The sequence below is a fragment of the Pyrus communis genome, chromosome 11 (assembly GCF_963583255.1).
Source record: "Pyrus communis chromosome 11, drPyrComm1.1, whole genome shotgun sequence".
In the NCBI taxonomy this organism is placed as follows: Eukaryota; Viridiplantae; Streptophyta; class Magnoliopsida; order Rosales; family Rosaceae; genus Pyrus; species Pyrus communis.
The window spans coordinates 23237122-23265066 of record NC_084813.1 but is presented as its reverse complement, the minus strand read 5'-3'; the positions used below and the strand labels follow the sequence as shown (position 1 = coordinate 23265066).

Sequence of the window (27945 nt, the reverse complement as noted above, 5' to 3'; positions counted from 1 at the left end):
ATTTTTTTTGGCGCTTTTTGCGGGGAAATTTTAAACTTTCCACCGGCGGTAAGACTGTAAAACAATGGGCGTCGCTTGTCTTTTCACGGCTGAATGACAAGTAAGACACTGCGGTCCCCACTGCACAATCCACAAAGCCGCCACCTCCGCCTGCAGTACGTGGCGCGAAGTTGTTTGTTGTCGTCGCCCATAAAGCAACGGCGGGTCGCTCAAACAATTTCCCCACAGCAAATCAAATTCTTCTGTTTTGGAAGCCAAAGCTTTCGTCTTTCGATTCTCTCTCTGCCAGATACCATTTTGGGCTTGCCATGCCATCAGTGCCTCCGTCACTGTATTTTTTCTCTGGACGATTTTGACCCTGAAGCAGACCCAAATTTCCCGCTGCTTCCTTGGTTGCGAAATGTAAATTTCTTCAATCTCCTTATATCTTTCTTCTGTTACTTGTGAAAACCCGAATTTCTTTTCGAATTTGCAGAGATGTGATTTCTAGGGTTTTGGAGCCATGGTTGAAGGGGGATTTTTGATCTGCGGATGTCTGCTGTACGGCGACTGATGAAGCTTTCTGCATCCAATTCATTTATGAGGTGACGGCTGAGGTGAGAAATTGGGTCCTCATTTCATGTTAATTGCGATCTAGTCCACTCTGAGCTGCTTTCCCTGCGCTGCAGCGGGTTTTGATATGATCTAGGATTTTGCAGGTTCTTAGTTTTCCTTTAATTTTGCTTCTTTTTTTTTTTTTTTTTTTGCGCCAAAGTTGTAAACTCCGTACAAGATTAATGTGGTTTTTGTTTGGATTAAGTAGTTGCTTAAATTTGTGGTAGATTTTGTTTAAAAGCTTTGATATTTATATGGTGGGGCTTGCGGATTTAACGATTTGGAAACGATTGACATGCATTCAGAATTCTTGTTGCTAAGATTTCTGGATAGACCTATAAACTGGATGATTAGTGTAGACTCCGAAACGCATGTAAATCTTTGAGATTTTAATGTTAAAATTGAATGTGTATTCCGGTATTTGGCTGATATCGATAGTTTGAGCGTGCATATGTTATTTTTATAGCCTCATGAAATACAGGGATTTGAGTTTTCAATCTCACTAGGCGGATGTTGTATTCTGTAGAGCAGTTAGACTTTAAATTGGATAGTGTTTGGCGCTGCGAAATACTTCTAGGTTCTCAGATTCTGTAGTTTGGAAGCGTGCGCATTGTATTTACAGGCTCATGAATCGCAGGGATTTGAGATTGTTGTGTTTTTCAATCTTTATAGGTGGACGAAATGATTCTTACAAAGCAGTATCGTTGCATCCACTCAGCAAGCTGTCGTTGCACAAAAGGTCATCTAAGTGAAGATGTGTTATTCCTTGTATTCCGACAGTTGAATTGGAACCCGAAGTTGATTGCGACACTTTCCCTTGTTTGCAAATGGTTTGATGATCTCGCCAAGCGTGTGCTGTGGAAGGAATTTTGCCGAACAAGAGCACCAAGGATGATGCTTGATCTTCAGTATGGTGGGAGTCACAGTGTAGATGGGAACTGGAGCGCACTCGGGAAGCTTCTTATTTACTGTACAGGATCTAAGAAAGGTGGCCTCTTTAACAGTATTCAAATCCCTGGTCACTCTGTTTACAGGACCAGGTTCTCTAGGACGTCAGGGAAGAGCTTTCTTTTACCGCAATGCAGAACAGATGTTTTGTATGTGTCTGACCCCTGTGAACATCTTGACCAAGGTGAAGAGGGAGATGTGGGTTTTTTCCGCGGAGTTTTCAAGTCCTTCCCGATGTCCAAGGTTCGGAAGATGTTGATTAAGAAGGCAGCCCAACTTCATCCGACAGAGGTGTGCCCTTACTGTAAGGCTAAGTTATGGAGCATGTTGCAAGCCAAAATGATACCGCAGAGTGCCAGCTGCAGATTGGGAGCCTATGAGGATTGCATTGAGTATTTTGTTTGCCTCAACGGACATATGCTCGGGATCTGTACCCTGCTACCTATATCTGATTCAGAAGAGGCATCAGAGTTGGAGTAATAGTCAAAATAAAAAAGAGGTACTCCTTTCCACCTAGAACTTCTACATTTTCGTTCTTGGAAATCAAGTTATATGTATGCTTCAATATGTGAAATTTACGTACCCATGTACCTTGTTCATTAAGAAAGAAAACCATGAGATTATGTTTCAGTACTTGCCTCCAAGATCCCAAGTGATTATTTGTCCTTTCTTTTTGCTGGACTCGTGATTATATCTTTTCCTTTCCCTTGTGTTTTGGGCAGGCGGGTTCCGTGTAGCGTAGGTTGGAAAGGTCGGACATATCATGAGCTCTTGTTGGCTTGCGTATGTGGAAGGGGAAAGCAAGCATTCAATCCCATTGAGGTATTGAAGCTACTGTGTAAGTGGGTTAGCCATTTCTTTTTCAGATGTACTTCAAATCAAATGTAGTCACTTAACTATGTAATTGGATATGTACATTTATGTATGCTCCATTTGTGTAATGTGAGTCGCTTATTGGTTTGGTTTGTGCAACAATTTACATATTCGTTCATGGTTTTCGTATAATTTATGGAAGTTGAATGTCGCGTAACTTGCGATACTTAGCTGACTCCTTCGTATAATTTACAGACATCACAACTTCATTTATGAACTTGGAACGCCTTCGCATAGTTTACGAACATGGACTATCTTCGCATGACTTACAAAAGTGGCATACTCTTTCTGTAACTTTACAAATGTGGACTGTCTTTGCATGACTTACGAAAGTGGATTGACTCTTTCCGTAACTTGCGAATGTCAGCTGACTCCTTCACATAATTTACAAACATCACAACATAATTTACGAACTTGGAGTTTACGAATGTGAAACACTTCACACAGTTTACAACGTCGTGGACCGACGCATAATTTACGAAAGTGGGCTGACACCTTCGCATGGTTTACAAAAGTTGATTGACACCTTTGTATAACTTACGAAAGTGGACTGACAAAGTTATCTCTGCACACCTAGTTCTTATTCTGTATGTCTAGACTGCATGCACCTATGTTAGTATATATGTATGTATGTATATATATATATATATATATATATATGCACATTCTTACCGACACTGACACTTGCACACCTGCCTTTCTCTCTGTCTTTATATATGTGTGTGTGTGTGTGTGGATATATAGGCACACGGCCTACTTACACGCAACATATAGGTGCATATCTCTGCATACCGACATGTGAATCTCTGCACGCACTTTTCGTATAGATATATATATATATATATATATATATATATATATCTCTCTCTATGCACATACATATATACATATTTATGTGTCATTACCTTGGGTTCGACGTGTTTCATAATTTCATGCCCCCTTAAATTCTATCGTCACGTACGTTTTTCCACCTTTGAACATGTGCTTCGGAACAAGCTCTCTTGTTTCCCTCTTCTTGTCAAATCGTCGATTGTCGTCACTTAGATTGTGACTATACACTGAAATACACATGAGAAAAGAATACTTTCCTTACATGTCTTGTCCTATGCACCGGGTTGTCTATAGCCCTCATCCCCTCAATTGGAGTTTCATCCATCTTTTATAGGGATAAAGATGACATAACCAAGTAAGAGTTCGGGTTCAGTTGCATAGGATGAGTATTTGTGAAGAATAAGATAAGCTAAATCATAGGGTGAAGCGGGAAAATAATGCCCTTTAAGTGGTTTGGAGACAAAACAGTAGATCCGGCTGGGATATCGGAACCCGAATACATGTCAGCTCCAGCAGGAAGTGGGCTGAGGTGTACGTCATCTGGAACATGACATTGGTCACGAGCCTTGATGATTTCAAAGTGTGGTGGAGTACCATCATATTTAGACCAACATGTACGTCTCGACATGAGGAACATGATGGGAAACTTGCCGGTCGAAATTGATTTGAAAGGATAAGAAGAGGAATTTGGACCCGTAAACGTAAATGGATTGTTTGAAATATTCCCACATGAGGAGTTCGAAATCGAAAAATTACCTGTAAGCCAAGAGGCCACTCTAAAACGAGAAATCACATACTTGGTGGAGAACTGAGCGGATGAAGCGAAGAAAAGTGGGTAAAGAAGAAACTTAATTTATAAAAAGAGAAATAAGTGCATGAGGAGTTTAGACGTAAATCTTTATCCTTATGGAGGATTAGGGGTGGAAAAAATTCCCGAAAATTCCGAACCGAACCGAAAAAATCCCGATCCCAAACAAAAAATTTCCCAAACCGAAATTCCCGAAATTTTCGGGATGCTATCCCGAACCAATCCCAAAATTTCGGTATGGGATTCGGGATTGGCTTCTCGATATTTCGGGAATCCCATACCAAACCGAAAATATATAATATTAATTATTATATATATATATTTATACATATATATATTATTCTTTTATAATTGATGCTAGTAGTTTCTAATTCATGCTCAGCAACCTAGAATGCCCTACACCTTGCATATTTTTCATGTTCTGTTTGATATTCATGTGGATTTTATTATTGCTGCTGCCATGGCTGATGATTTCAGAAGGCTTGATTCTTTTGTCTCTCAACAGATTGCAAAAAGAGTTTAATTAATTTGAATTTTGACTATGATAAAAAGAGTCAAGCATGCCAGTGTTCAATTAAATGGTAGTGTGAATGAAATGAAATTCCTAGTTCATGAATGTGTTATTGAATTATATATTTGAAGAACAATTCATAATTTCATATTTCAATTTGGGATTCCCGATTTGTCCCAAAATCCCGAAAATATTTCGGGATTCCCGAAATTTGGGATTCCCGAAAATTTGGTTTGGGATTGGTCTTCAAATTCCCGTCCCGAAAAATTTCGGTTTGGAATTCGGGATACTAGTTTCGGTATGGTATTCCATACCGAACCACCCCTATGGAGGATGGATGAAACTCTAATTGAGGGGACGGGAGCTATAGACAACCCAGTAGATAGGACAAGACATATATATATATATATATATATATATATATTTCAGTGTGTAGTCACAATCTAGTGACGAGAGACGACGATTTGACAAGAATATTGAAAGAAGAGAGCTTGTTTCGGAGCACATGTTCAAAGGTGAAAAAGCGTACGTGACGATAGAATTTAACTAGCCATAAAATTATGAAACACGTTGAACCCAAGGTAATGACACATAAATATGTATATATGTGTGCATAGAGATATATATATATATATATATATATATATATATAAATGAAAAATGTGTGCAGAGATTCGCATGTCGGTATGCGAAGATATGCACATATACGTTGCGTGTAAGTATGTCGGTGTTCCAATATATGCCTGTGTGTGTGCGTGTGTGTAAAGAGAGAGAAAGGTAGGTGCGCGTGCGCACACACACATACATACATACATACATAAACCGACATTGACAATTGTGCACCTGCTTCTATATATACATATATATATATATATATATATATATATGTATAAACCTAAACCAACATAGGTGCAAGTATGCAGCCTATAGACATGCAATGTAGACGTTCGCAAGTTACAGAAGGTGTCAGTCCACTTTCATAAGTATGCAAAGATAGTCCACATTCATAAAGTTACGGAAAAAGTCGGTCCACTTTTGTAAATCATGCGAAGATAGTCCACATTCGTAAAGTTACAAAAAGAGTCAGACCACTTTAGTAAGTCATACGAAGATAGTCCACGTTCGTAAACTATGCAAAGGTGTTCCAAGTTCATAAATTAAGCTATGATGTCGGTAAATTATACGAATGAGTCAGCTAATTATCGCAAGTTACGTGACAGTCAACTTTCTTGAATTATGGTTTAGGTGTCAATTTACTCTCGTAAATTATGCTTAAGATGATAATTCCTAAATTTTACGAAGATATTAGAGCATTCGAGAGTTAGGCAAAGGCTGTAGTAAATTAGGCCTTGAAAAAATGGCTTCCACAAATTGGGCTTTAGAAAGAAATGCTTGAAGTTTTAATTTGACTTAAAGAAAATAGTTTCAAGGCCTCATGCGATCGAAAAACTCAGTTTTCTCTTATTTTGCATACGTAAAAAACGAAAAAATGGGGCATTATGGCAGAATAAAATCTGATTTCGACTCATGGGCCAATACCAATCATCTAAAGAGATGATGTTGTGCAGGATAAACTGTGAGGAAAGCTCACACAAAATATACAGACGCAATAGAAGGGAAACGTGTCTAGATAACTACCTCCACTACGAAGGACCACTAAGGAAGAGGGAGAGGAAGACAAGTTGTGGTACTTGTTTTCCAAGCATGTAGTCTGTGTCTATATAACTACCTCCGCTACGGATGACCACCATGGAAGAGGGAGAGGAAGACAAGTCGTGGTACTGGTTCCCCTAACATGTAGTCCTATAAATATGGAGAGAAGCCAAGGAGCAAGGTACGCAATCAGAGCTCGAGAGAAACCAGAGAATAGAAAATCAATCGATTGACTTAAGCGTCGGAGTATCTCTTGCAGGTACTCCGTCCAGACAAGCTACGGAGAAAGACTGTTCAGAGACGCCTCTTATGAAGGATTCGGCGAATGTGAGGATTGCGGTCAACAAATCTGTGGAGGTATTTCTTTCCGTAGGAAATTTCACTCCAACAGTCTCACTGTTAAGGGAAACCAAAACCTTGTTCTACCCATGCTGTTCTTCAACCAGATCCACAACATCCTCCTCCCAACTGCCTACCAACGACCGCAAACAAAACACAAAACATGTCATCTACAAGCAATGGTCAATCACGAAAGCAGCAATTATACACGAAAGCAGAAATCACAAAATGAAACTACACGAAATTGTAGCGAGGCAGTAAGCAGACGTTATTCTTCGTAAAAGAAAAAACGACTGAGTTGTATCAAACTCTCGAGCGCACAAGAACATAAAAACTGAAAACAAAAAAGTTATTAATCGGGCTTGTTCAACAAAAGCTTGCGTGCAACTTTTAACAAAAATTGGGTAAAAATATCTGTTATCAAAGAAAAATCAGCAAGAAAATATAAAAAGGATTTACCCGTGAGCATGATCAATGCTCTGCAACCGGGCAGCATCATGGCCTCTGCTCCACAACTACAACCCTTTCTTTCTTCCTCGGTAAATATATAAAAAAATCCCCATAAGATTAGAAAAATATGAAAAGGGTAAATTTTACAGAGTAAAAGAACAACGTAAAATCCATCATACGTTGTAATCTATGATTGCAAGCTTGATCAGACGGTAATCCTCGCCCCTGCTGCACTCCTTTTCACATGCCAACTCTGACCACCGCGGTGAATAAAACTTCATCAGCAGCAAGCAAGCATCGAAATTTACCGTGGCAAGAGGGTAAATCGACAGATAAAGGAGTTACCGGTTCCCTGAAGGCCGAAGCAGACGTTACTGGCGTCCTGACGGTGGATGAAGTGGCCGGAGAGAGACCCACATGGTAAAAGTGCTATTGAGGCCACTCCTTCCATCGCCTCTCCAAAGTTACCTCCTTCTGATTCCTCCACCACTTCCTCGTCCCTTTCATCTGCCACCAAGAAAAAAAAATAACAAAAATTAACAACAAATAAATTTAAAAAAATGGGAATTTACGCATTTGTTCTTGGAGCTCGGTGGACGGAGTACCCATTTCAATTTGGCTCCTTCGCCTCAATTTTCTGCACCTTCTCAAGAGCGTTAAGTGTTGACGCGGTACTTCTGACTACCCGTCGGCAAATTTGCACTCAAATATCCAACCACCGTCCCACTGTTGTTTAATCCAACGGTACAGACACTATTGAATTTGTCCAACGGCTCTCCGAGAAGGGTCTTTTACCATTACGCTTGGCAGATGGTCACGTGATTAATCAAGAAAGGTCACGTGTGTATTTATTAATCAAACGGTGTCCGTCGCCCAACAAATTCCATCCCGATGTCCAGTGTGCACGGAAACCGAGACATGCCGGTCATTATTCGGATAATAACGAAGCCATGATGTGCATGAAAACAAAATACTAATAAAATCTACTGAAATTTCGGTAAAACTTCTTTTGAAATAAAGATAAGCTCAAATTAATATACGTATATAAAACCACATTTATTTCCAGAAAGGCCACACTTAATGAGTCTCCTCTCCTTCCTTCTATTACATGCATGATAGTTGTCTAATGCCAGTTCTATTGATAAAGTTGAGTAAATACGTCAAAGTTTAAGAAGATACCTCAACTTCGTATATGCTTACCCCAACCGTTATTGATTACTAAAGGACGCAAAATGATGTTACTCAAGTGATTTCGGATTTTTTTATTAGTATACACAAATATTTACATCTTTTATATCAATTTTCACGTCAAATAACACATCGGCATTCAAGAGAGTTAAAAACCACAAATCTTCAACCTTGATAAAGGGTAGGCAACAAAATCCGTGAAAAATAAGATGTCGGGAATGTGAAATATTTATTGGGAACCAAAAGATTAAAGCGTATTTTAAAGCTTATAATTTTCTATTAAAAAAAAGGTCATGTACAAGAGAAAACTTCCGACTATATTTTCTGCCTAACTTTGTCATCGTCTACCGAGCCTCCGAGAAAGCCTCTTGGTTCTGTGTAGCCGGAGATTCTGAGTCAGTTTTCAACCTCCTGAACACTAGCTTTTGCTGGGGGAGCTGGCCACTGGAAAATGTCGTCACCTCTGTGTCTATGGCCACTGTGTCTTCTTCCCTAAACTCTCCTCTCAGTATGCCCTTGGCAAGCTCGTTTTCGATATACTGCTGTATCACCCGCTTCACTGGCCTGGCGCCGTAGTTTGGATCATACCCAAGACTTCCGAGAAGCTCGATAGCTGCATCGCTCACCTTGATCTTCATCTTGCGGTCTGCAATTCTCTTTTGCACTCGGTCCAACTGCGATAAAAATGTAAAAGATGTGAGCAAGATTGATGATATATATGTCAACAACGAGAGTTAGTCAGCCAAAAGCACTTTCGAATTACCTGTAGCTTGACAATACGGCTTATCTGATCACGGTCCAGGGGCTGGAAAACTATGTACTCATCAACACGGTTCATGAACTCGGGGCGAAATATTGATCTTGCAGCCTCCAGTACCCGGTGCTTTATAGTGTCGTAAGCCAACTCTTTAGGAGTGTCGTCATCGTCAGCATTTAGTATGTACTGTGAACCCACATTTGAGGTCATAATGATGACAGTGTTGGTGAAGCTCACAGTACGACCCTGCGAGTCAGTTATTCTCCCATCGTCTAAAATTTGAAGGAACACATTGAACACATCAGAATGTGCCTTCTCTATCTCGTCGAACAAAATAACTGAATATGGTCTCCGGCGAACCACCTCTGTCAGCTGTCCTCCCTCCTCATACCCCACATAACCAGGTGGAGCTCCTATCAATCTTGAAACAGCATGCTTTTCCATGTACTCACTCATATCGATTCTTACAAGTGTTTCTTCCGTGTTGAACAAGTAGGAGGCGAGGGCCTTAGCTAGTTCTGTCTTCCCAACACCAGTGGGACCCATAAACATGAAACTAGCAATGGGGCGATGAGGATCTGAGAGACCTGCCCGAGACCGCTGAATAGCTTCAGCCACTGATCTCACTGCAGGCTCCTGACCTACAACACGTTTATGCAGCTCATCCTCCAAATGTAAGAGCTTCTCCCTCTCCGATTGTTGAAGCTTGGAAACAGGAATACCAGTCCACTTACTTACTATTTCAGCAATATCACTTCCATTAACTTCCTCTCTCAGCATGGACTTCCCAGACCTCATATACTCATCGAGCTCTTTTTCTGCATCAACGAGTTCGCGCTGCAAAGAATTCAGACTCCCGTACTTCAACTCAGCTGCACGGTTGAGATCATACTCTCGTTCGGCTTGCTGGATCTCAAGATTTAGTCTGTCAATCTGTAATATTACACAGACTTGTCAGTTATTACTTAATAGCCAAATTCTTTCAAATTATCTTCCCATTTTTTACTTATTAACCCAGTTAATTAATAATTAGTCGTTCTCTTTCAGAATTATATATCTTTATACGTTTTGGAAAAAATATAAATAATTGTCATGTTAACTGGTCTAAGAGAACAGAATTATACATAAACAGGACTTAACGAATTTCAAAAAACAAAACCTACGAGGAAAACATGTGAAAAGTACATACCTCTTCCTTGATTGACTGAATGCGAGTCATGACAGATTTTTCATGCTCCCACTGCTCAGTCAACTCGGATTGTTTTTCTTTTAAGAGAGCTAACTCAGCTTCAAGGCGGTTCAATCTCTCTTTTGAAGCTTTGTCTGTATCATTTGTAAGAGATAACCTCTCCATTTCAAGTTTCAACACCGAACGATTGATCTCATCAAGGGCTGTGGGCTTTGATGTAATCTCCATTTTCAATTTAGCAGCAGCTTCATCAACTAAGTCAATAGCTGCAATCAAAGAGAATATTAGGATCCATGTAACACTGACATCTCACACAAGTGCATGGATAAATTTCTAGTTCAAGCAGTAGTTCAATATGTTTATTGTATCTGTTGTGATAGTATTACCTTTGTCAGGTAAAAATCGCCCACTGATGTAACGGTCTGAAAGAATTGCAGCTTCCACCAGTGCACCATCAGAAATGCGGACTCCATGATGCAACTCATATCTCTCACGCAGTCCTCGGAGTATTGAAATGGTATCTTCCACTGTAGGTTGATCAACATAAACTTGCTGGAACCGACGCTCCAATGCCGGATCTTTCTCAATATATTTACGATACTCATCCAGTGTTGTTGCACCTATACACCGCAACTCTCCTCGACCAAGCATGGGTTTTAAGAGATTACCAGCATCCATTGCACCGTTTGTAGCACCTGATCGTAACAATACATCATCATCTCCCTAAAGCCAATATCATTATTTTTCAACGAACCAAACCCCCTGAATGGAACTATTACTAGATTTCAAATACGTTAATGGATTAAATTCAATGGACCAAACAAACTCAATAACAAAGGACAACCGGGAACAGAAGAAAAAAAGATATTAAAAGATTGATCATTAAATGCTTATACCACCAAAATATATGAAAATAACCTTAGATTAGAAGGCTTAATACCTGCTCCAACAACTGTGTGGATCTCATCGATAAAAAGGATTATCTGGCCCTCTGATTCTGTTACTTCCCTGAGTACTGCCTTCAGCCTGTCCTCAAATTCTCCCCGATACTTTGCCCCAGCAATTAGTGCGCCCATGTCAAGGGATATTAACTGTAAAGGAATTGGTCATGTAAATATCCAGATTTTGCAACCAATTTATCAGAACTGTGCTACTACTTTCCCCATAACTAATTTATCAATAGCAGAGCATATGCACAAGGCGGTGAGGGGAAAGCACATATTACTGGTAGGAGGAATCAATCTCAAGATAGAGCACACACCTTACGATTCATCAGAGCTTGTGGGACATCCCCTTGCACGATTCTTTGAGCAAGCCTATTGAAGAGCTAGAGTTAGATTGATGTACACAAAAGAGACTAAGTCGCTACAAGGCCTCCAAAGAAGGTCAACATAGATTAAGGTTTGAGCAAGCTGTGGAATAACTAAGTTTACAGATAACGTAAGATATGCCAGAACTGGATAGCTTTTTATGCGGGAAGCCAATAATGCTTTCATATATCTATATGCACATATACACAGGCAAACAACTAGGTACTCACCCTTCAGAAATTGCAGTTTTTCCGACACCTGGTTCACCAATCAGCACCGGGTTGTTCTTTGTTCTTCTGGAGAGAATCTGGATGCACCTGCGAATTTCATCATCTCTTCCTATTACTGGGTCAAGCTTTCCTACTTTTGCCATAGCTGTTAAATCTTTTCCGTACTTTTCAAGTGCTTCATATTTCCCTTCAGGATCTGCAACATAAATGGAGAGTCACAATCCCGTACAACAAGATATTAAAGGATAGCATAAGAAACAGAACGCTGAAGTGGCTATCAAGCACCATGAGAAGACTGCAACGAAAAAGTAATGAAATACAGTACAACCTTGGTCAATAACTGATTGGCGCCCCCTTACGGATTCTATAGCTGATTTCAAAGTTTCCTTGGATATTTGAAAATCCCGAAGTAATTGCTTCCCAAACCGTTGATCTTGAGAAAAACCAAGTATCAAATGCTCGACAGACACAAATGAGTCCCCATACTCTTTCTTGTAATCCCTGGCTCGCTGAATCAAGGCTTCCAAATCACGTCCCAACATTGAGCCCGCAGATTCACCAAAAACCTATTGTAATTAGACAGAAACGGACATAAGTCAATCACAGGTTCAGCATAAAAATACCAAAGTAGCGAATGTATGTACTATGTCATCCTATCAGTCAATTGAATACGTGTTTCTAGTATCTCACACACCGCCTGAAAACCATGATGGAAACCTCACTCCAACGCCATCTTTCGCTTTAATGGCCTCCCAAAGCCGTAATTTTTAATTACAACAATCTAGAAACCGCATACTCAGACAGATCATAATCTAAGTTTGCAGGGCTCACAGCTATCCTCGGTCATTAATCTAATATCCCATTACGCATTCGTAAATTCAAGAGTGAAACAAGCAACCCCAAAGTTCATAAACAAAACCAAATTCGTGTGCTGAATCATTACAGCGAAAATCCGAAAGGTACCTTCGGTTGGCGCTGAATATACTTATCAGTGGCCTCGAGAAGCCGGGTACTGTCCACCCCAACCTTGGAAAAAATCCGACGAGCAAGACCATTCTTCTGCTCCAAGAGTGCCTTCAACAGATGTTCAGTCTCCACTATCTGATGCTTGTTCTCTTTCGCCACTTCCGGCGACGAAACAATCGCTTGCCACGCCATTTCTGTAAAATCCTGCTGTGTAATCTGTCACTCCATAAATACCAAAACCCCGTCACGTCCACACCTTCCACACAAAAATAAAAAACCCAACACGTCGTTTAAGCCAAAACAACATAAATAATAAACCATACCCTTCCCCTTCCAGTTGAAGCTTCACAGCGCACGACGAAAGGCCTCGAATTCCGATTAGTTCTCCACAACCCGGTTCGGAACGAACCGTTCGGAGTCAATTGCCGTGAAATTAACGCCCGAAAGGAGTCGGCTCGGGGATTGAAGCTGAGGGAGTAGTGGGGGCGGGCAAAGACGGAAGCCTTATCGCAGCATTTGGGAAAACCCGATTGGGGAAGATGAACAAGAGCGACCCCAGAAGCGAGGGAGGTCGCCGACGCCATTGGAGGAGCTCGAAGAAAAGGTTGTGATTGCTGTGGGAGCGTTGTGGGAAGTGGGTTCCGGCTTTGCAGAGGAGGAGCAAAAGGGAGGTTGCTTTGAAATGGTGGGAGGAAGAAGGAGGAAGGAGGAAGGAGATTTGGCTTTGCGTGGGAATTGAGAAAAGACGCGGACTCTGTGGAGAGCTTTCTCGCAGCTTCCCGTGAAGCGAGGCTCAGTGAGAGTGAAGCGAACGAACGAAGCGCAAATTTCGAATTTAATTTATATTATTATTATTATTATTTCGTCACCGAAAAGAAAGAGAAGAGACGTCTGGAATCGTCGAGAATTATTTGGTACTGTAGCATCTATAGTGTAGGTGATAAGCCTACTTCTGCGGATCGTACACGTGGCGTTGTTTAATGCACCATTGGATCTGATGAATATGGGGACTAACAAATTGAATAATGTTGTAATATAATATATGAATGACCCACATGAATATTTTATTATTGTTTATTTAAAGAAAAATCTGATGAATTATTATTCATATGAAGAAAAATGAATAGATTACTATTCATACACAGTATTTCATTATTCATTTGAGGAAAGTTTGTAAAGTGAATAGTGTTGTTATAATAATCTTTTGCCTAATGGGAGCATATAGGAAAAAGTCAGAAGAAGAAGAAAGAGATGAGAGAAAAACATATAGAGGAAAGAAAGAGGATTTATGGAGGAAAGGAAGAGAGGAGGAAAGAAAAGAAATGCAGAAGAAATTACTAGTGAACTAAGCTAGAAATAAAAGAGAAAATAGTGAGAATTATTTTGCACTCTTACTATTTCAGATGATGAAAGCAAGTATTACTAATGCCTCTAGAACGTAAGCACACTTGCCGAACTTCGTAAATATTGTGTCTTATTTACTTTATTTTACTGCACACATATCGTCGACCTTATAACAAATGAGAAGATATGTACGATAATAACTTTTGTGGCACTGGTGTAGAAGATATTTATAGACCGAACACACGGCGTTACACCACATATCATTATACAATTAGAAAGATACATGAAAAAAAATTCCCCTAATTATATAAATAACATGTGACTATAGCCTTATGCTCCGGTTACATTGAACAATCCCTCATAGTGTAGCACCTCAATGTCGTTTGGTATCAACTAGTTAATGTTAGTGTTATGTAACTAGTACTGGATGAGGCCGTTCTAGCATCCCGTATAGCATTTGATCGGCCTCAACAAGCACAAGGTACGCGAGACGCTATGGTAGTGAAGTAATTGTCCGTCTCCTCCAGTAAGAGCACCACTGGTTTGGACTTGTTAAAATTTGCCACGTTTGTCACGGGTGGGGGCCGGATTAACCAAAATGTATGGATGTGTATGTTTTTCTAGAGTAGGTAATATATGCTTGTGAAACACAATTTTATTTTTATTAGGAGTGTAATTGTGCAAATTTTAGTAAATTATGTGTTCTACAATATCTTTAAGAAGATATTTCTTTGTACAATTTGTATTACTTAAAGAGCAAGTTTTTCTATAAATAAAAGCACAAGCCATGAAAAAATAACACACATAATTTCTCACGATCTTCTTTCTCTCTCTCTCTCTCTATCTACCACTGTCCCTTTCCCTCTCGTTTCTCTCAGTAAAATAGGCCTACAATGGATACTACAATGTCATATGATATTATGTGTTGTTTAAGGTGTAACATGTTGCTCAATCCAAACCCACAAGAAGGAACATGATCCAATCCCAACATACATTTCCTCTTTTTCATGGGCACTTTGGGGTCTCCACAAAAACACGAAAACTTCTTCTTTTTTATTTTTAATCATGTACGTTTTTACACACACACACACACACACACAAAAGATACGAAGGAAAAGAGTTATCAAGCATAATAACTTCATCCGTGGATAGATAAATACTCTTAATCACTAGAAATTAACTATAAAATGTCCAAGAAAGTAAGAGGCAACTCCCGAAGAGCATACCTACGAGAAACTTTTCAAATTTTTTGGTATTCAAATGGTATAACACATGAAGTACCGCTCGGTAGCTGGAAAAATCATTTCTTGGTAATTAAGCCTAGTGAATGACTGCCTAGACCATGTCAAAAATTTAAGCTAGGCAAGTTGCTTTGCTTCATAATCTTGAATACAAACGGGGTTAGGATAAATATCAAAGGATAATGCTTTCCACATGCCCTTTCTCACTTCATACACACCCTTATGATTATGTAGCCCTTAAATTACAAAGTAAAATCAACGGTCATGATTAACAGGGGTTGTGCACAAGGTAAAACAGAGTATGTTGAAATCACTACCCAATTCCAAAACCTCCATTGTGAATCGATCGATAAATTTCCAGATCAAATCCAACCTAAACGAAGAACACATATTTTTTAGCTTGACCCTCCATGGGTGGTTTGATTACAAGGCAAAAGTTATGTAGTTCTCAACCTCTATACCTAAACTAAAACCCTTGTTTATGGCCCAAGCTGTGGAGGCATAGCATTTTGTCGCACCACACAACGGAGTGCAAAACGCAGCACCATGGCAACCCCGTCAAGAGCTTTGCCAATTCCTTGACATAATATGACTTCCAAGATGGTACGGTTGAAAATTATACACGGTGAATGAAACAAATTCGATTGTAAAACGTGAATACAAATGCAGCACAAGAACTCTTTACATAGAAATTTTAGATATGAATGTGTGATGTAGCATAGTCCGACGGACTTAACAGCAAATAAAGTATGACGGACCTCACCAACGCATGACATATGACAAGAAGCCTGCATAATTCCAATGGAGCTGAATCTATCAGCAATTTTATCCATTTCATTTTCTTTTATTAGCTCCAACTCTCTTTCACCTAGCGATAAGAGAGGCAATGTGAAGGCGGATTCGATAAGATTTAGAGGAGGCACGAAAGAGAAGCAATGAACACTCACCTAACAATGATGTTATCCCCACTATCTGAGCTGCAAAAGTTATAATATAACACAAACGCATTTGTTCTGCTTTGGCTCGCTCATCGGTTTCTTTTCTGTTAAAGGTACACATTAAATTTTAGATCATGTGGAAGCATATAAGCAAAACAATCTCTTCTAGTCATGACAGGTGGTTAAGATGATGCAGCACTTTTTCGGTGTTTTTCCTACTCAAAAGGTGGCTAATAACAAAAGTGCAGGCTTAACAAACTTTAGTGAGAATGACATATACTCGCAAACATCGAAATAATCTATCAAATCTTGTCTTTTCCATTTCCGCCACATACATTCTTAATCAAATATGGGTAGGAGAAAAATTGGGCACAATCGAAAAGTGATAATCACGTACAAAAGGGAAAATAAACTGAATATTAATGGACAAAATGGTATCTTCTTTATGTTATGAACATGAATTCCATTAAATAGCAAGTGAAAAAAATTAAAGAAACTGCTTAGTTTGGAAAACAGATGTTCCCCACCCCGCTTCCGGAAAGAAGAAGCATGTGCTGTTCAAAACAGAAGGACCATGTTTACTTTTTCACTTCTAAGTTGTTGCCAAAAGAAAAAAAGTGATCGAGATTATCTTCTTTGAGATGTTGGCTACAAGCGAAACAAGAAATTCTTTATACAGAAAGCTTTGGTTATAGTTTTGTAAATCTCATAAATATGGTGTACCTTTCTCCTGTGAAGGTGGTTGAACGACAACATGCATAGTTGTAACTCCACCAGGGACGTCACATAATGGACTCCGGCACTCTGCAACTGTTCTGTTGTTTTCCAGTATTCGTCCCGCACTTATTAGCTTGACATCTTTGACAGTCCTCGGTCCATTATCCTTCTCTGGTAAAAACAATCTTATTGTGGTTAAATATGTCAAACACATTAATCAAGCGACCGAAGTTCATCATGCATGGAAATAAATAACAAAATAGAGTGATCTTATGATGGTAAATGAGAACAGTTAAAGAGCATGAAAAACATGTGAGATTCAAAGATTTCATAGTGCCATTGCTTCATCTTCTAATGCTCCTAGGTCGTGCCCCTTATTACAGCTAGCTAGCTTGTCTGAAATAAAAATCATCAGTTTAATCACATAAGCACCTTCGAAAAGGCTGCCTATAAAAGGAACAGGATATGTCATCAATCGCTCGCCCATGTAACATAAGCATCCCAAGGGTGCTTTTAATCATGTTCATACGAACCAAAAATGCAATCGAAATTTAAAACAACCTTAACTTGTCACCCTCGAATTCCCCAAAGAGAGTACGATAGTATTTGGTTACGCAATTCAGAAAAAAAAGTTCAAGACCAAAAGAGGGGAAGAGAAGCAAGAAAGAACAAAGATATTATCAATTAAACCCATGACATTAAAAATTTGAGTGAAATAACAAAAAAGCACGCTGATCGCCAATTATTTTTTTCAAATGAAATAACAAGTTCACAGTATGTTCCTAAGACTGTAGTCAATTGTAAATCAGATGATGGTCCGGTTAAGGTATCACTTCACAGAAAATTCAAACACAGATTAGGGTTATGAACTATGATCCGATATCAACCAATTCGAATTCCCTCCCGCAACTTTTCCATACAATCTTTCTGACTGCTGAGACTGATTGTTTTGCAATCAAATACCAAAACGGCAAAGGACTTAATTTTTCTTTTGATTTTAACGAAAAAGAAGAACCAACCTTTAGGCCATTGAGCAAGAATGCTTTCCTTCAAGTTTACAACACTGGTAGCAGCAGGAAAGCTTTTGGGGCCGATATCTGATCCATCAGTCAACCGAAACTTGATCTCCAATTGATCTTGCACCCCTGCCATCTCCAACAATCTCACAACTCCAAAGGCTTTTTTCTTCTACTTGTTCAAATGAATTGAAAATCCCAGAAGTATCTTGGTTTTTTTCTACAAGCAAGCAATCAATACACCAGATTCTTAAATTGGTCAGCAAGAAAATATACAAGGAAACTAAACAAGTTACAGCAATCTTCAAATGGAAAGTAAGCCAAAAGGCTTGCTATTTTACAGCATGGAAATCACTAACAGCTGTGGTTTAGCTGTCAGCATCCACGAATCCAGCTAAAAGCTTCATATGGGTGCCGATTAAATCCAAATAACTTTAAAAATACTCAAAAGTCAAAAAAAAAAAAAAAATCACAAAACAGATCAAAAAAGTAAAGAAAATGGATGAACTTTGATGGGTTTTTGCTCACTTGGCTCAAAAACTGATCAAATGGGCGCTGATTAAATCCAAAAATAAAAATAAAAAATTCCCAACTGGGTGGTCTCCAAAGTCTTAAAAAACCACAAAACAAAGCAAAACAGTAGAAAATATGGAATAACTTTGATGGGTTTTTGCTTACTTGGCTTCAAAACTGATCTGGGTTCTCCTCTTTCTGCAGAGTCTGATGAGCGGTGGTTCAGAAATCCGGTAGAAGAAATGGAATGGGAGTTTATTGGATTTAATTAAAAGAGAGGGAAGTCAGAGAGGAAGAAGAGATCAAATAAGAAGGTCCTGGAAACAAACGAGGGTGTTTCGGAGTTTTCAAAGTCTTCCAAATCTGTGGTCAATGCCTCCATTTCCTTGCTCCTTGCAATCTCCTATAGCCATGGAACTGGACACATTTTTCTCTCTTTTTGAAGTCACCTTTGGCTTTTGCGACCTACCACTTCTTCCACTTCTTCCACTTCTTCCAACGTCTTATTTCAATTTTCTTTTAAGGTAAGGTGGAGAAATTTTTATTGTGTCGGAAACATGTCACGGTATATTAAGTGTTATAAAATTAGTGTTTGAAATTTTTTTTTTAAGTATCCAACCATTTGTGTTATAATATTTTGTGTACTAAGTCGTATTCCCGACACACTGACTTTTTTTTTTTTTCCATAAGATGAGCTGGGCACTGTTTGATTTACTATATTTTCTTGGTAAGGTAAGTTTGTGATTGTTCGATTTACTATATTTTCACTTGTCAGGTATCTCAAATTTTTTATTATACCTGATAATATAGTAAATAAGACGATCACCGATCAAGTAGTTTACTCAAAAGAAAATACATGACAATACTTGATTGACTATGATGCAGTCACGATAACATCTTCAACATAAGTTTCTCTCTCTCATGTACATGTTACCTTTAGTCTTGTTCACGAACCATAACCACAAAATAAGGTCTGCATTTTCACAAGGGACTCACAGTTAATGATGATATTAATTCAACGACTTGTGATTAATTTATATCGTAGTAGTAGAGAACGACGAGTCTATCAATCTAATGCGTTTTCATTAAATGCTAATTAGCATTGTAAAATAATTTTAAAATATAAGAAAAAATTAATATCGTTTGTTCAACAAACAAAAAAAAATAGTAAGGTTCCGGGCAGAATGGATTGGTGGCCCAAAAATTGAAAGGGAGGTAGTGGGAGAAAGGTCGTTATCTCAAAATCTGTAGATGAATTATGGCTGATGGCTGAGATGATGGAGAACAAGACATTACTGTCTTTAATGTTTACATTCCTCCTTTTGGCCTCTGGCTTTTTGGTCATGTAATAAGGATTTAGCTACGGCCCCGCCCCCTGAACGTCGGTAGAGTGATTTTTTACCGTTGATGAAATGTGAGGTTCATACGAGTCAAACATGCACGTGAAAAGATGTCAATTTAATATAAATCATCCACGCTTAATAAATGATTTATGATTGATGATAAGACGTTAATTCCCCATTTAGCAAAGCAAGGATCCGAATTTTGAGCTGCACGTGTTGCATACAGATGCAGTGTACATTTGTATGTGGTTTTGGGTACATCAACATTCCTCCTTTTGGCCTCTGGCTTTTTGGTCATGTATTGAGGATTTTGTTATGGCTGGCCTGAACGTCCGTAAATGATTTTTGACTGTTGATGAAATGTGAGATTCACACGAGTCAAAAACACGTCGGAGATTTCTAATTATTAGTAAGATGTCAGTTTAAATAAATCGTTCACAGATGAGTGATTTTTGATCGACAGTAAGATGTGAATGCCGCATGAATTACATACAATGTACATTTGTGTATGGTTTTTGGGTAGGTGGGTAGTTGATATCATGGCATGCATGTATGTCCAAGAGGTTTTCAGATTCTTCCAATTAAATTGTTAGGCTTTGGAATAATCAAATTCATTTTTTATACAATTAACAACTAAGTGCCACTAATACATCGCTAATCATGCACTTAAAAAATAGATTTTTATTTATATATAAACGCAAAATGCCAAAAGGGTCTAATCAAATGTGGGCCAAATTAATTAATTAGAAACGTAGACATTGAAATATCAGAAACTACAATCATTTCCCCCTCTAATGCGAGAGATTCTTTTTCGAGACGATATGCCACATGTAATTATATAATTAGAAAAAAAAATTCACTAGAAAATCTCTCGTAAATGAAAAGTGCAAAATAAATATCAAAATTGCTAAAGAAGATTATGAGTTCCTTGTCATCACCAACTTAGAACACTCCACTTGTAAGAATCCTTAATTAGTAAATAATCATGGGTTTAAAATTTGATGCATTCCAAAGCGCCACGCCAAAGACAACGAAAACGACATCGTTTCCGTGGCGGGACAAGAAAACATCGGTCGTCGGCCGTCTAGAAATATTTTCGACGGTTGCCTGAGTTGAACCAACAACCCTCTAGGGTTTTATACTCATCACTCAATCTTCAAGATGACATGACTAATCAAGGATGCCAAACTTGTAAAGCAAGAATATAGAAATACCATAAACATGAACAATAGAATCCGGGAAAAAAGAATTTATGTGCACATTTTAAATGTCTATCGTGAACAGTACATAAACAAATACCGATATCGATGTACCTAAAAACAGCTCCCCAATTCAATGGGACCTGTAACAGAGCAATCTCCATGTCCTACTCCTAAAGTTCAACATCGTGATATCAAATAAACAGGGGGGAAAGAAATGGCTACTAACAAAAATGAATACGAGAGAATATTTTCGGAAGGAAAAAAAATGGAGCGAAAAGAAACATATCTGGGCTAATGGGAGAGCCTCACAAAAGACCTGTCCTAGCCTTTCCCTTCCCTACACCAACCAGTATGATGCTATTGACATAAGGCACCTTGTCGTCTGAATTTCACTTTATTCTCATGTGTGCAAAGAAATCAAGCAAAACCCCCCGCCAGGAAGACCAATAATACTATCCTTTCTCCGAACCAAAAAATGAGGACAGATTGCTATGTTACAGAATGAAAGAATGAATCTCATGCTGTTATAATGAGGATGCTGGTTGTTGTCTGCAGAATTTCAGGGGATGAAATTGATTCCGGAACTGGGAAGTTCTACCCCGACGGTGAATTTTCTGCTTGTCTTCTCAAATATATCTCGAAAAATTTCGAGCTGCAAAAAAAACTTCATGAATACCATATAATCATGTCTTTTCTTGTTCTATCTCCTGTTTGAGCACCTCTAGACAACCGCTATGACTCCAAGATGTGGCAGTTCCTTACAAAGTCATTCGAGTAGTTGATATACTTGGTCCAAAATGGCCGAAGATGCTCAAAGCCAATCTGCAACCATGGTTTTGACTGACCATTATAGTGTATAACTGCAGCCCTTGACACAGATTCAATATCAGTCTTACTTTGATAACCCAACCCAAGCATGTGCCACTTTGGATCAATTGCGTGAACATGACCTCTAAATGCAATTAAAGCGGGTGGCAGGGTCCCAAGCTTCCATATTGTCAGATTCGACTTCAGATTCTGCACAGGAAAACCAATTACAGTAAATTAAAACAATGCACAAGTTAAGAGCTAAGAACTGACTTCCAAGGAAAAGTAAAATGCAGTTGAAGATGATTTCGAAGAAAATGAAACTAACAAAAGAATTACCATGACTGCATATGTATTCTACATCACAATTATCACCACATTCATCATTCCACCAGAAAATGAAAAAAATGAACAGAACCCTAAGTAAGGGAAGCTCTACTGCTTCGATTTTACCTCTTTCACCCAGGAATGGTAAGTCTCTCTAATATTTGTTTTCCTCCAGGCATTGAGATCAAAAATATTCATCCCATAAGCCCATGCACATTCTTCAGGGTCCAAATTCTTTGATACGAGGGGATGGGAAAAATTGAAGTAGTTCCGGAATCGCTTGGACATCACCCACTCATCTTCACCTCTACAAGTTTCAACAGCTCCGTTGACCTTTCCTCCAAGGTCAATTTCCCAAAGTGGTGATAAATCTTGTTGAATCACAACATCATCGTCTAGGAAAACCACCTTATCAAGGTTGGGAAATAGCTGTCACAATATACAGATGATCAGGAAACACACTTCGACATAATACAAGTACAAGAAAATCTTATAAAATTTATCAAATAAATGTAGAACACCTGTCCAAAAAGATAAAAGAACTGCAATCGACTCAAAGTCTCCAACTTAAAGAAGAGGGTTACCTCAGGAATATAAATCCGGAGATGGTTGAGTAAGGATATGTATTTTGGACTTCTAGCCTGCAATTTTGATGCAAATGTCCGTGGAGTTGTAGCACTAAGATTGGCCCCTGAAATATGATTCCCGTGGTAATAATTCCTGATTCCATATTGGTTTTCTACGGCTTCAAGGACTGGAACATTTTCTCTTGTTAACCAATCAAATTGGTGCACACCTTTCACTTCAACAATAGCAGGGGACACAGGGTTGAGTGCAAACCATGAGTGCATACCCGCGTAGGTTTTCTTGTCAGTAATGACATGGAAGACTATCTTTTCAGGTTGTAGAGATGACTGGACAGCAGAAGCAACAACAACTGAAGCAGCCAGAATGTTATCAGTTGATAGAATAAAGTGGTGATAGGAGTTGTCAGAGAGCAATGGCAGTAATTCTGGAGGAGGCAATTGTTTGCGTGCATGAGCATTGGATGAATATTCATCAGTCAAACGCAGAGACAGACAGTGAATACTTTTGGGTACAGAACTTGCTGCATAGTGTTTGTTCATCAACTCTGAAAACTTAGACTCTCTGACTTCCTTTTCAAAATTCTCCATCTACACAAAAAAAAAAAAAAAAAAAAAAAAAAAAAAAAAACAACATTATTTTTAGGGTGCTAACAGTTAACAAGGGTTTCTCCAAAATTATTAATGCACTATACTAAACATGACCCAAATTACGTTTTATTTTTATTTTTATTTTTATAGAACACAACGTACCATTGCTCTTAACATGAAAGCAAAGGTCCTTGCATCATACTGGTTGTTCTTCATTTCGGAAACAAGTTGATTAAATGAATCTGGAAGCTTTAGACCAGCCGGGATTTCTTCAGTGTTCACTTGGTTTAGAACCTTGTAAAAGTCTCTAACCAGTCTCTGCTGTGTCGTCACCACAACCACAAAGATCCAGATTAGATAATCATACATTAAACTTACTGACTGAAATCAAAACTTAAATACAGAATTGGTTGATGTAACCTCAGGGAAAAAAAAATTATAGCAACTGGAGAAAAAAGTTATTTACCGCTGAATCATCAACCCTACCCAGAAGCCTTGGTCCCAAGCGCCTACCTAAACAGTCTGAAGCACAGGAGTAAAGCAACAATAGTCACAAATTCAATGTCAAAAGTGTTAGAGAAAAGCTGCGGTGCATAACCTAAGAAACATATAGATAATAAAAGCAGGCATAGAAAGCAAACACAAAGTTACAATAAAAAAGTTGAAAATCTAAGAAACCAGATGATCAATCATGAAGAGTTATAGATGGTTACAGTATCACAAGATAAGGGAAGAACATAGATCTCTTTAGGGACAAACTTAGAGAATCGGTGTTACGCCTACAATTCTAATTAAGGTTTAAGTACCAGAGATCACCTAGCCTATTCCATAATCCTTGAACACATTAAATAAAATAGTAAGCATACAATCCTTTCTGGGTGTACTTGACTTGGTAAACTAAGTGGGAAATCTTATTACTCTTCAATCTCGACTTTTTAGATTAAACAAATAGCTAGCTTAGATGAACAATGGATATTCGTAAATGAATAGTTGATTTGACAATAGTCATCCTATACAGAACATCTCAAATCTTAATTCATATCGAACCAATCATCACAATGAAATGCACAATTTGATCCACCTCAAATCTCGCAAAAAATATATGATAAACTGCAGAACTGCATAAGCAAACCAACCCAATGGCATTGAATTCCTAAACTAACAGATTGCCAACACAGGAATCGATACGAGGAGACCCATCAATCAAAATTTGATTTGATTTGATTTGATTTGATTTGATTTGATTTAGATTTCGTTGCGAATCAAATGGACCCGGTTAATAGAACCATTCAATCGGATTGATCCAATCAAGCCAGCATTAACAATAACAATCAAATGGGCAAGTCAAGATCCATCAATAACTATCATAAACAAGCAATTAAACGCAAACAAAACCTGAAGGAAAAAAAAAATCAATTGGGATTGACAAAATAAATAAAAATAAATAAAATGAATACATAAATAAAAAGAGTACCAAATGAGGAGCACTTGTTGACACCTTCAAGAGTAACAACAGCAGTGAGAATGAAGACGAAAGGCAATAAGAAAGCGAGGATTAGAATGGTGTGGAAAACCGTTCGATAAGAGATGTGGCGAGCTCCGACCTTGATCTTCATCAAGTCAATAAACCCATTGCTGCTCGAGATCGTTATGCTTCTCATACTAGGCGAGAAGTGAAGCTGCATCGTCGTCTATGCAGCCCCTCCTTCTTATTCTTCTGCAACTCAATAGCACCGCCCGCCCTACCGCCACTCAATGCCACCGCCGCCCATGCCCACCTCACCATTAGATCCAAACCCACCAAACCCGACTCCAAATCCCCACCCACAACGAGATTCGACGCTGCCCAAGTCAGATCTGCCGCTCCTCCTGCTCAAATCTTTGCTCTTTCTTCTGGGCCTTCGCGAAGACCGCATTGGAGATTCGACGAAATCGAAAAATGGGCAATCTTTCCTTCCTCTTCCCCCCTTTTTTAATTAATTAATTTCAGATCTCAACCAAACAATCTATTGTGGTTTTCTGGGTCGGGAAGCATGGATCAAGAGAGAGAAAGGAAGAAGAGAGGGAAAAAAAAAATTGGTTTTTTGGGTTTTGCTTTTGTTTTTGTGCAAAAGCTTTCCTTCCGAATTTGTGAGGACGTCTTTGATTGATCGACTCGATTAGTCCGATCTAATTTCGTTTTCCGGGAAAATAATAAAGTAATCACTAATTAATAATTAATTTGTTAATTAATTTAATATTTGATTTTCTTCAATTTTTTTATTTTTAAAGTCAAAACACAAAACCGTGTTGGGCTTTAGAGAGAGAATTGGGGAGGGAAGGTTTGACCTTTGAGGATAAGTTTGGGGCTAAATTGAGAAATGGTGTTCCTAAACTTCCTATGTTTAAGATGGGAGGATTGTGGTTATGTGGTTGATGGTTGATTGTGGTTGATTAAGATAATTAGTTGGGCGTTAACAAATTTAATTAGGTTAAAATTGAAGATAAATTACAATTAGTATGTTAGAACGGCTAGGTATATCATTTTGTATAAGTTAAAAAAAAAATCGCATTATTCGCCTATAGAAATAAAGCATCCACTGTTATGCGTAACTCAAGATGATGTAACATTTGGGATGATATATTGATAGCATCACAAATCAAAATATTTCGACTGGAGTCTAACATGGGTTATACAAGAGAAGCTTCAGTAAGGCTGCCTGTTTATGCAGCTTTTACACTGAGTGGGATGGGGTCAATGGTATTAAAATACAAGGAAATCTTACGCTTTTATTAATAGTTATTTATAAATGACGTGGTCATACACCACCACCAACTATTGAGTTATTGCTTTTGTTTTCAAGAAAATAAAGATGAAAAATAGAGAATGATACAAAAGTCACTTATTGATAGGATCTAAGTCATTAATCAAATCAAATTAATATACCACGGATTGCCAAGAAATTGAATGAGATTGTTAGGCGTTTTAGCACAACAAGAAAGGAAAATTCAAACCAAAATCAAAATCAAACCCCTCTTCAAAGTGGGCCTCGTAGTTACTATTGTGTGGCCGGATCAAGCGCAGTACCATTTCTCTCATTGCCTGTTCCAGAATATCAAATTGTTGCGTACTAGCTCTTAATTTGAGAGATGTCAAGAAATTCGATTTTTTTATTTTTATTTTTTTGCGGTTATGAATTAAATTGTATATTCGCGTGTCATGATTGATTATTAAATTAAATCTAACGAATTCTCGTTCAATTTCTTAATCAAATATCTAGATCTAGAAGTTGGACTTTTCATTTTGTTCGTGTTGTGTTCGATACCGTTTTCGCTTTGCCGACACTTTGGGCACATTGTTAAGGGGATTATGTCGTTTTTGGCATCCAGTTGCCGGGTTTGACCGCCGGCCGGGGATTCGAATTCTGCAAGTAGCCGGCTTCTTATGCAAATAAACTTTGCTAATTAAAGTAATTAACAAAAGTAGTTAAACTAATATAAATGGTGCTTTCTGAATGCTGTAGCTGCAAATCCATGACGCATTTGATTTCTCACCCTTGTCCCGACTCATGCACTAAGTAAATTTGATTAGCAATAATAGAAGAGAGCTACTAGACTCACCCATTGTCCTATTTCTCCACCCACATTATAATCTCATCCGCTATAAAAAGTTAAAATATTAAAATGCTCTTTCCTCCTAAAATATCCTCATTAGCACTCTCGCTCCACTCCGAGTTTGTCTCTAAAATTATTGCACCAGTAAGAAATAATTTTAGATTTTTATGAGAATTAATTTGCAGAAAATGTAGAAAATAGTGTGGAATCATAACGATTTCAAGTTGAGTAGCAATGGAATTTTATTAGGTGAGGTTTTAAGGATAGATAAATAGTTTGTGAACGAGAGCTATCTTTTAAGGTCTTTATCGGTCATTTTACATATAAGCAAATTTGTAATTAAAATTTTCATTACAAAATGGATGTGAAGATAAGACATTTGGATGGGAATAACGCCACTCTAATAGAAAGGTGATTAGCAGTAGTAAATCCATTAATTTGGTAATTAGCATGGAAGCTTCTAATTAAGTTGAGATATAGATATAGAGGGAGCAGATGCTTTACTGGGCCATGGAATGGAACCTTTCTGTATGTGGTTTGTGGACTATATGCTGTTTCGCTCTTTTTAGGGCAAAGTAGTGCAAACTTTAGCTGTTATTGCGCCTAATTTATGTGCTGAAGAATTTAAGATGATGTGATAACCGACAAGGATTGTCCAACGATATAGCGAGCATGAAATTAGTTGCAAGCGTACGCTCTAAGTAATCGTGTAAGTTAGATTGGAAGTTCCGATTCTGATTCGATATTTTTTTAACTTTTTACACCGAATCAATCCTACATGGATTTTCAGAAAGAAGCTTAAATGTATCTTAAAATTCTGATAAATTTTTAGGTTCAAACCCCATACATGTTCATATGGTTTTCACGAACCCTTGGGCGGATTATATATACCGTGTGGAAGGGATAATCTTCCTCATTGTAACGTCTCTCCACCTGCTTTCACTCTTTCAATGCTTTAAGCTCTCGAGCTGGTAAACATACCACTCGAATTATAATTCATTTCATATAAATACCAGTACATAGCTCATATTTGAAGTCGAGTTGGATGAACCACGTACACACTTGTGTTCTGTGTGATGGT

At 38.3% G+C, this 27945-nt stretch overlaps 4 protein-coding genes across 7 annotated transcripts; 1 reads left to right on the top strand and 3 right to left on the bottom strand.

The window, feature by feature from the left end:
* Positions 1–211: 211 nt before the first annotated feature.
* On the top strand, positions 212–2628 carry LOC137707780 (EID1-like F-box protein 2). Of its 2 annotated transcripts, none has more exons than XM_068446704.1 (4): positions 212–402; positions 476–698; positions 1267–2041; positions 2265–2628. In XM_068446704.1, exon 3 carries the CDS (start codon positions 1276–1278, stop codon positions 2020–2022), a length of 747 nt encoding a protein of 248 aa, XP_068302805.1. In that variant the 5' UTR covers positions 212–402; positions 476–698; positions 1267–1275; the 3' UTR covers positions 2023–2041; positions 2265–2628. The 2 variants fall into 2 exon arrangements, with proteins under 2 accessions (XP_068302805.1, XP_068302804.1); XM_068446703.1 differs by having other exon boundaries at positions 213–402; positions 476–596.
* A 5785-nt stretch (positions 2629–8413) lies between these two features.
* LOC137708037 (chaperone protein ClpB3, chloroplastic-like) lies at positions 8414–13451 on the bottom strand. The gene is made up of 10 exons (XM_068447005.1): positions 12971–13451; positions 12645–12863; positions 12010–12247; positions 11682–11877; positions 11403–11457; positions 11082–11232; positions 10528–10836; positions 10142–10407; positions 8959–9885; positions 8414–8869 (listed from the first exon to the last, which is right to left on the bottom strand). The coding sequence occupies exons 1-10, from the start codon at positions 13229–13231 to the stop codon at positions 8540–8542; spliced, it is 2952 nt and encodes a 983-aa protein (XP_068303106.1). The 5' UTR covers positions 13232–13451; the 3' UTR covers positions 8414–8539.
* A 2148-nt stretch (positions 13452–15599) lies between these two features.
* Positions 15600–18888, bottom strand: LOC137708373 (membrane-anchored ubiquitin-fold protein 1-like). Of its 2 annotated transcripts, none has more exons than XM_068447431.1 (5): positions 18582–18888; positions 17907–18123; positions 16894–17058; positions 16180–16274; positions 15600–16100 (listed from the first exon to the last, which is right to left on the bottom strand). In XM_068447431.1, the coding sequence occupies exons 2-4, from the start codon at positions 18037–18039 to the stop codon at positions 16219–16221; spliced, it is 354 nt and encodes a 117-aa protein (XP_068303532.1). In that variant the 5' UTR covers positions 18040–18123; positions 18582–18888; the 3' UTR covers positions 15600–16100; positions 16180–16218. The 2 variants fall into 2 exon arrangements, with proteins under 2 accessions (XP_068303532.1, XP_068303533.1); XM_068447432.1 differs by having other exon boundaries at positions 15600–16020.
* A 2082-nt stretch (positions 18889–20970) lies between these two features.
* On the bottom strand, positions 20971–25424 carry LOC137707582 (probable galacturonosyltransferase 14). Of its 2 annotated transcripts, none has more exons than XM_068446483.1 (6): positions 24745–25424; positions 23737–23792; positions 23433–23591; positions 22680–23270; positions 22222–22524; positions 20971–21978 (listed from the first exon to the last, which is right to left on the bottom strand). In XM_068446483.1, exons 1-6 carry the CDS (start codon positions 24953–24955, stop codon positions 21694–21696), a joined length of 1605 nt encoding a protein of 534 aa, XP_068302584.1. In that variant the 5' UTR covers positions 24956–25424; the 3' UTR covers positions 20971–21693. The 2 variants fall into 2 exon arrangements, with proteins under 2 accessions (XP_068302584.1, XP_068302585.1); XM_068446484.1 differs by having other exon boundaries at positions 23433–23588; positions 24745–25423.
* Between the last annotated feature and the right edge of the window lie 2521 nt (positions 25425–27945).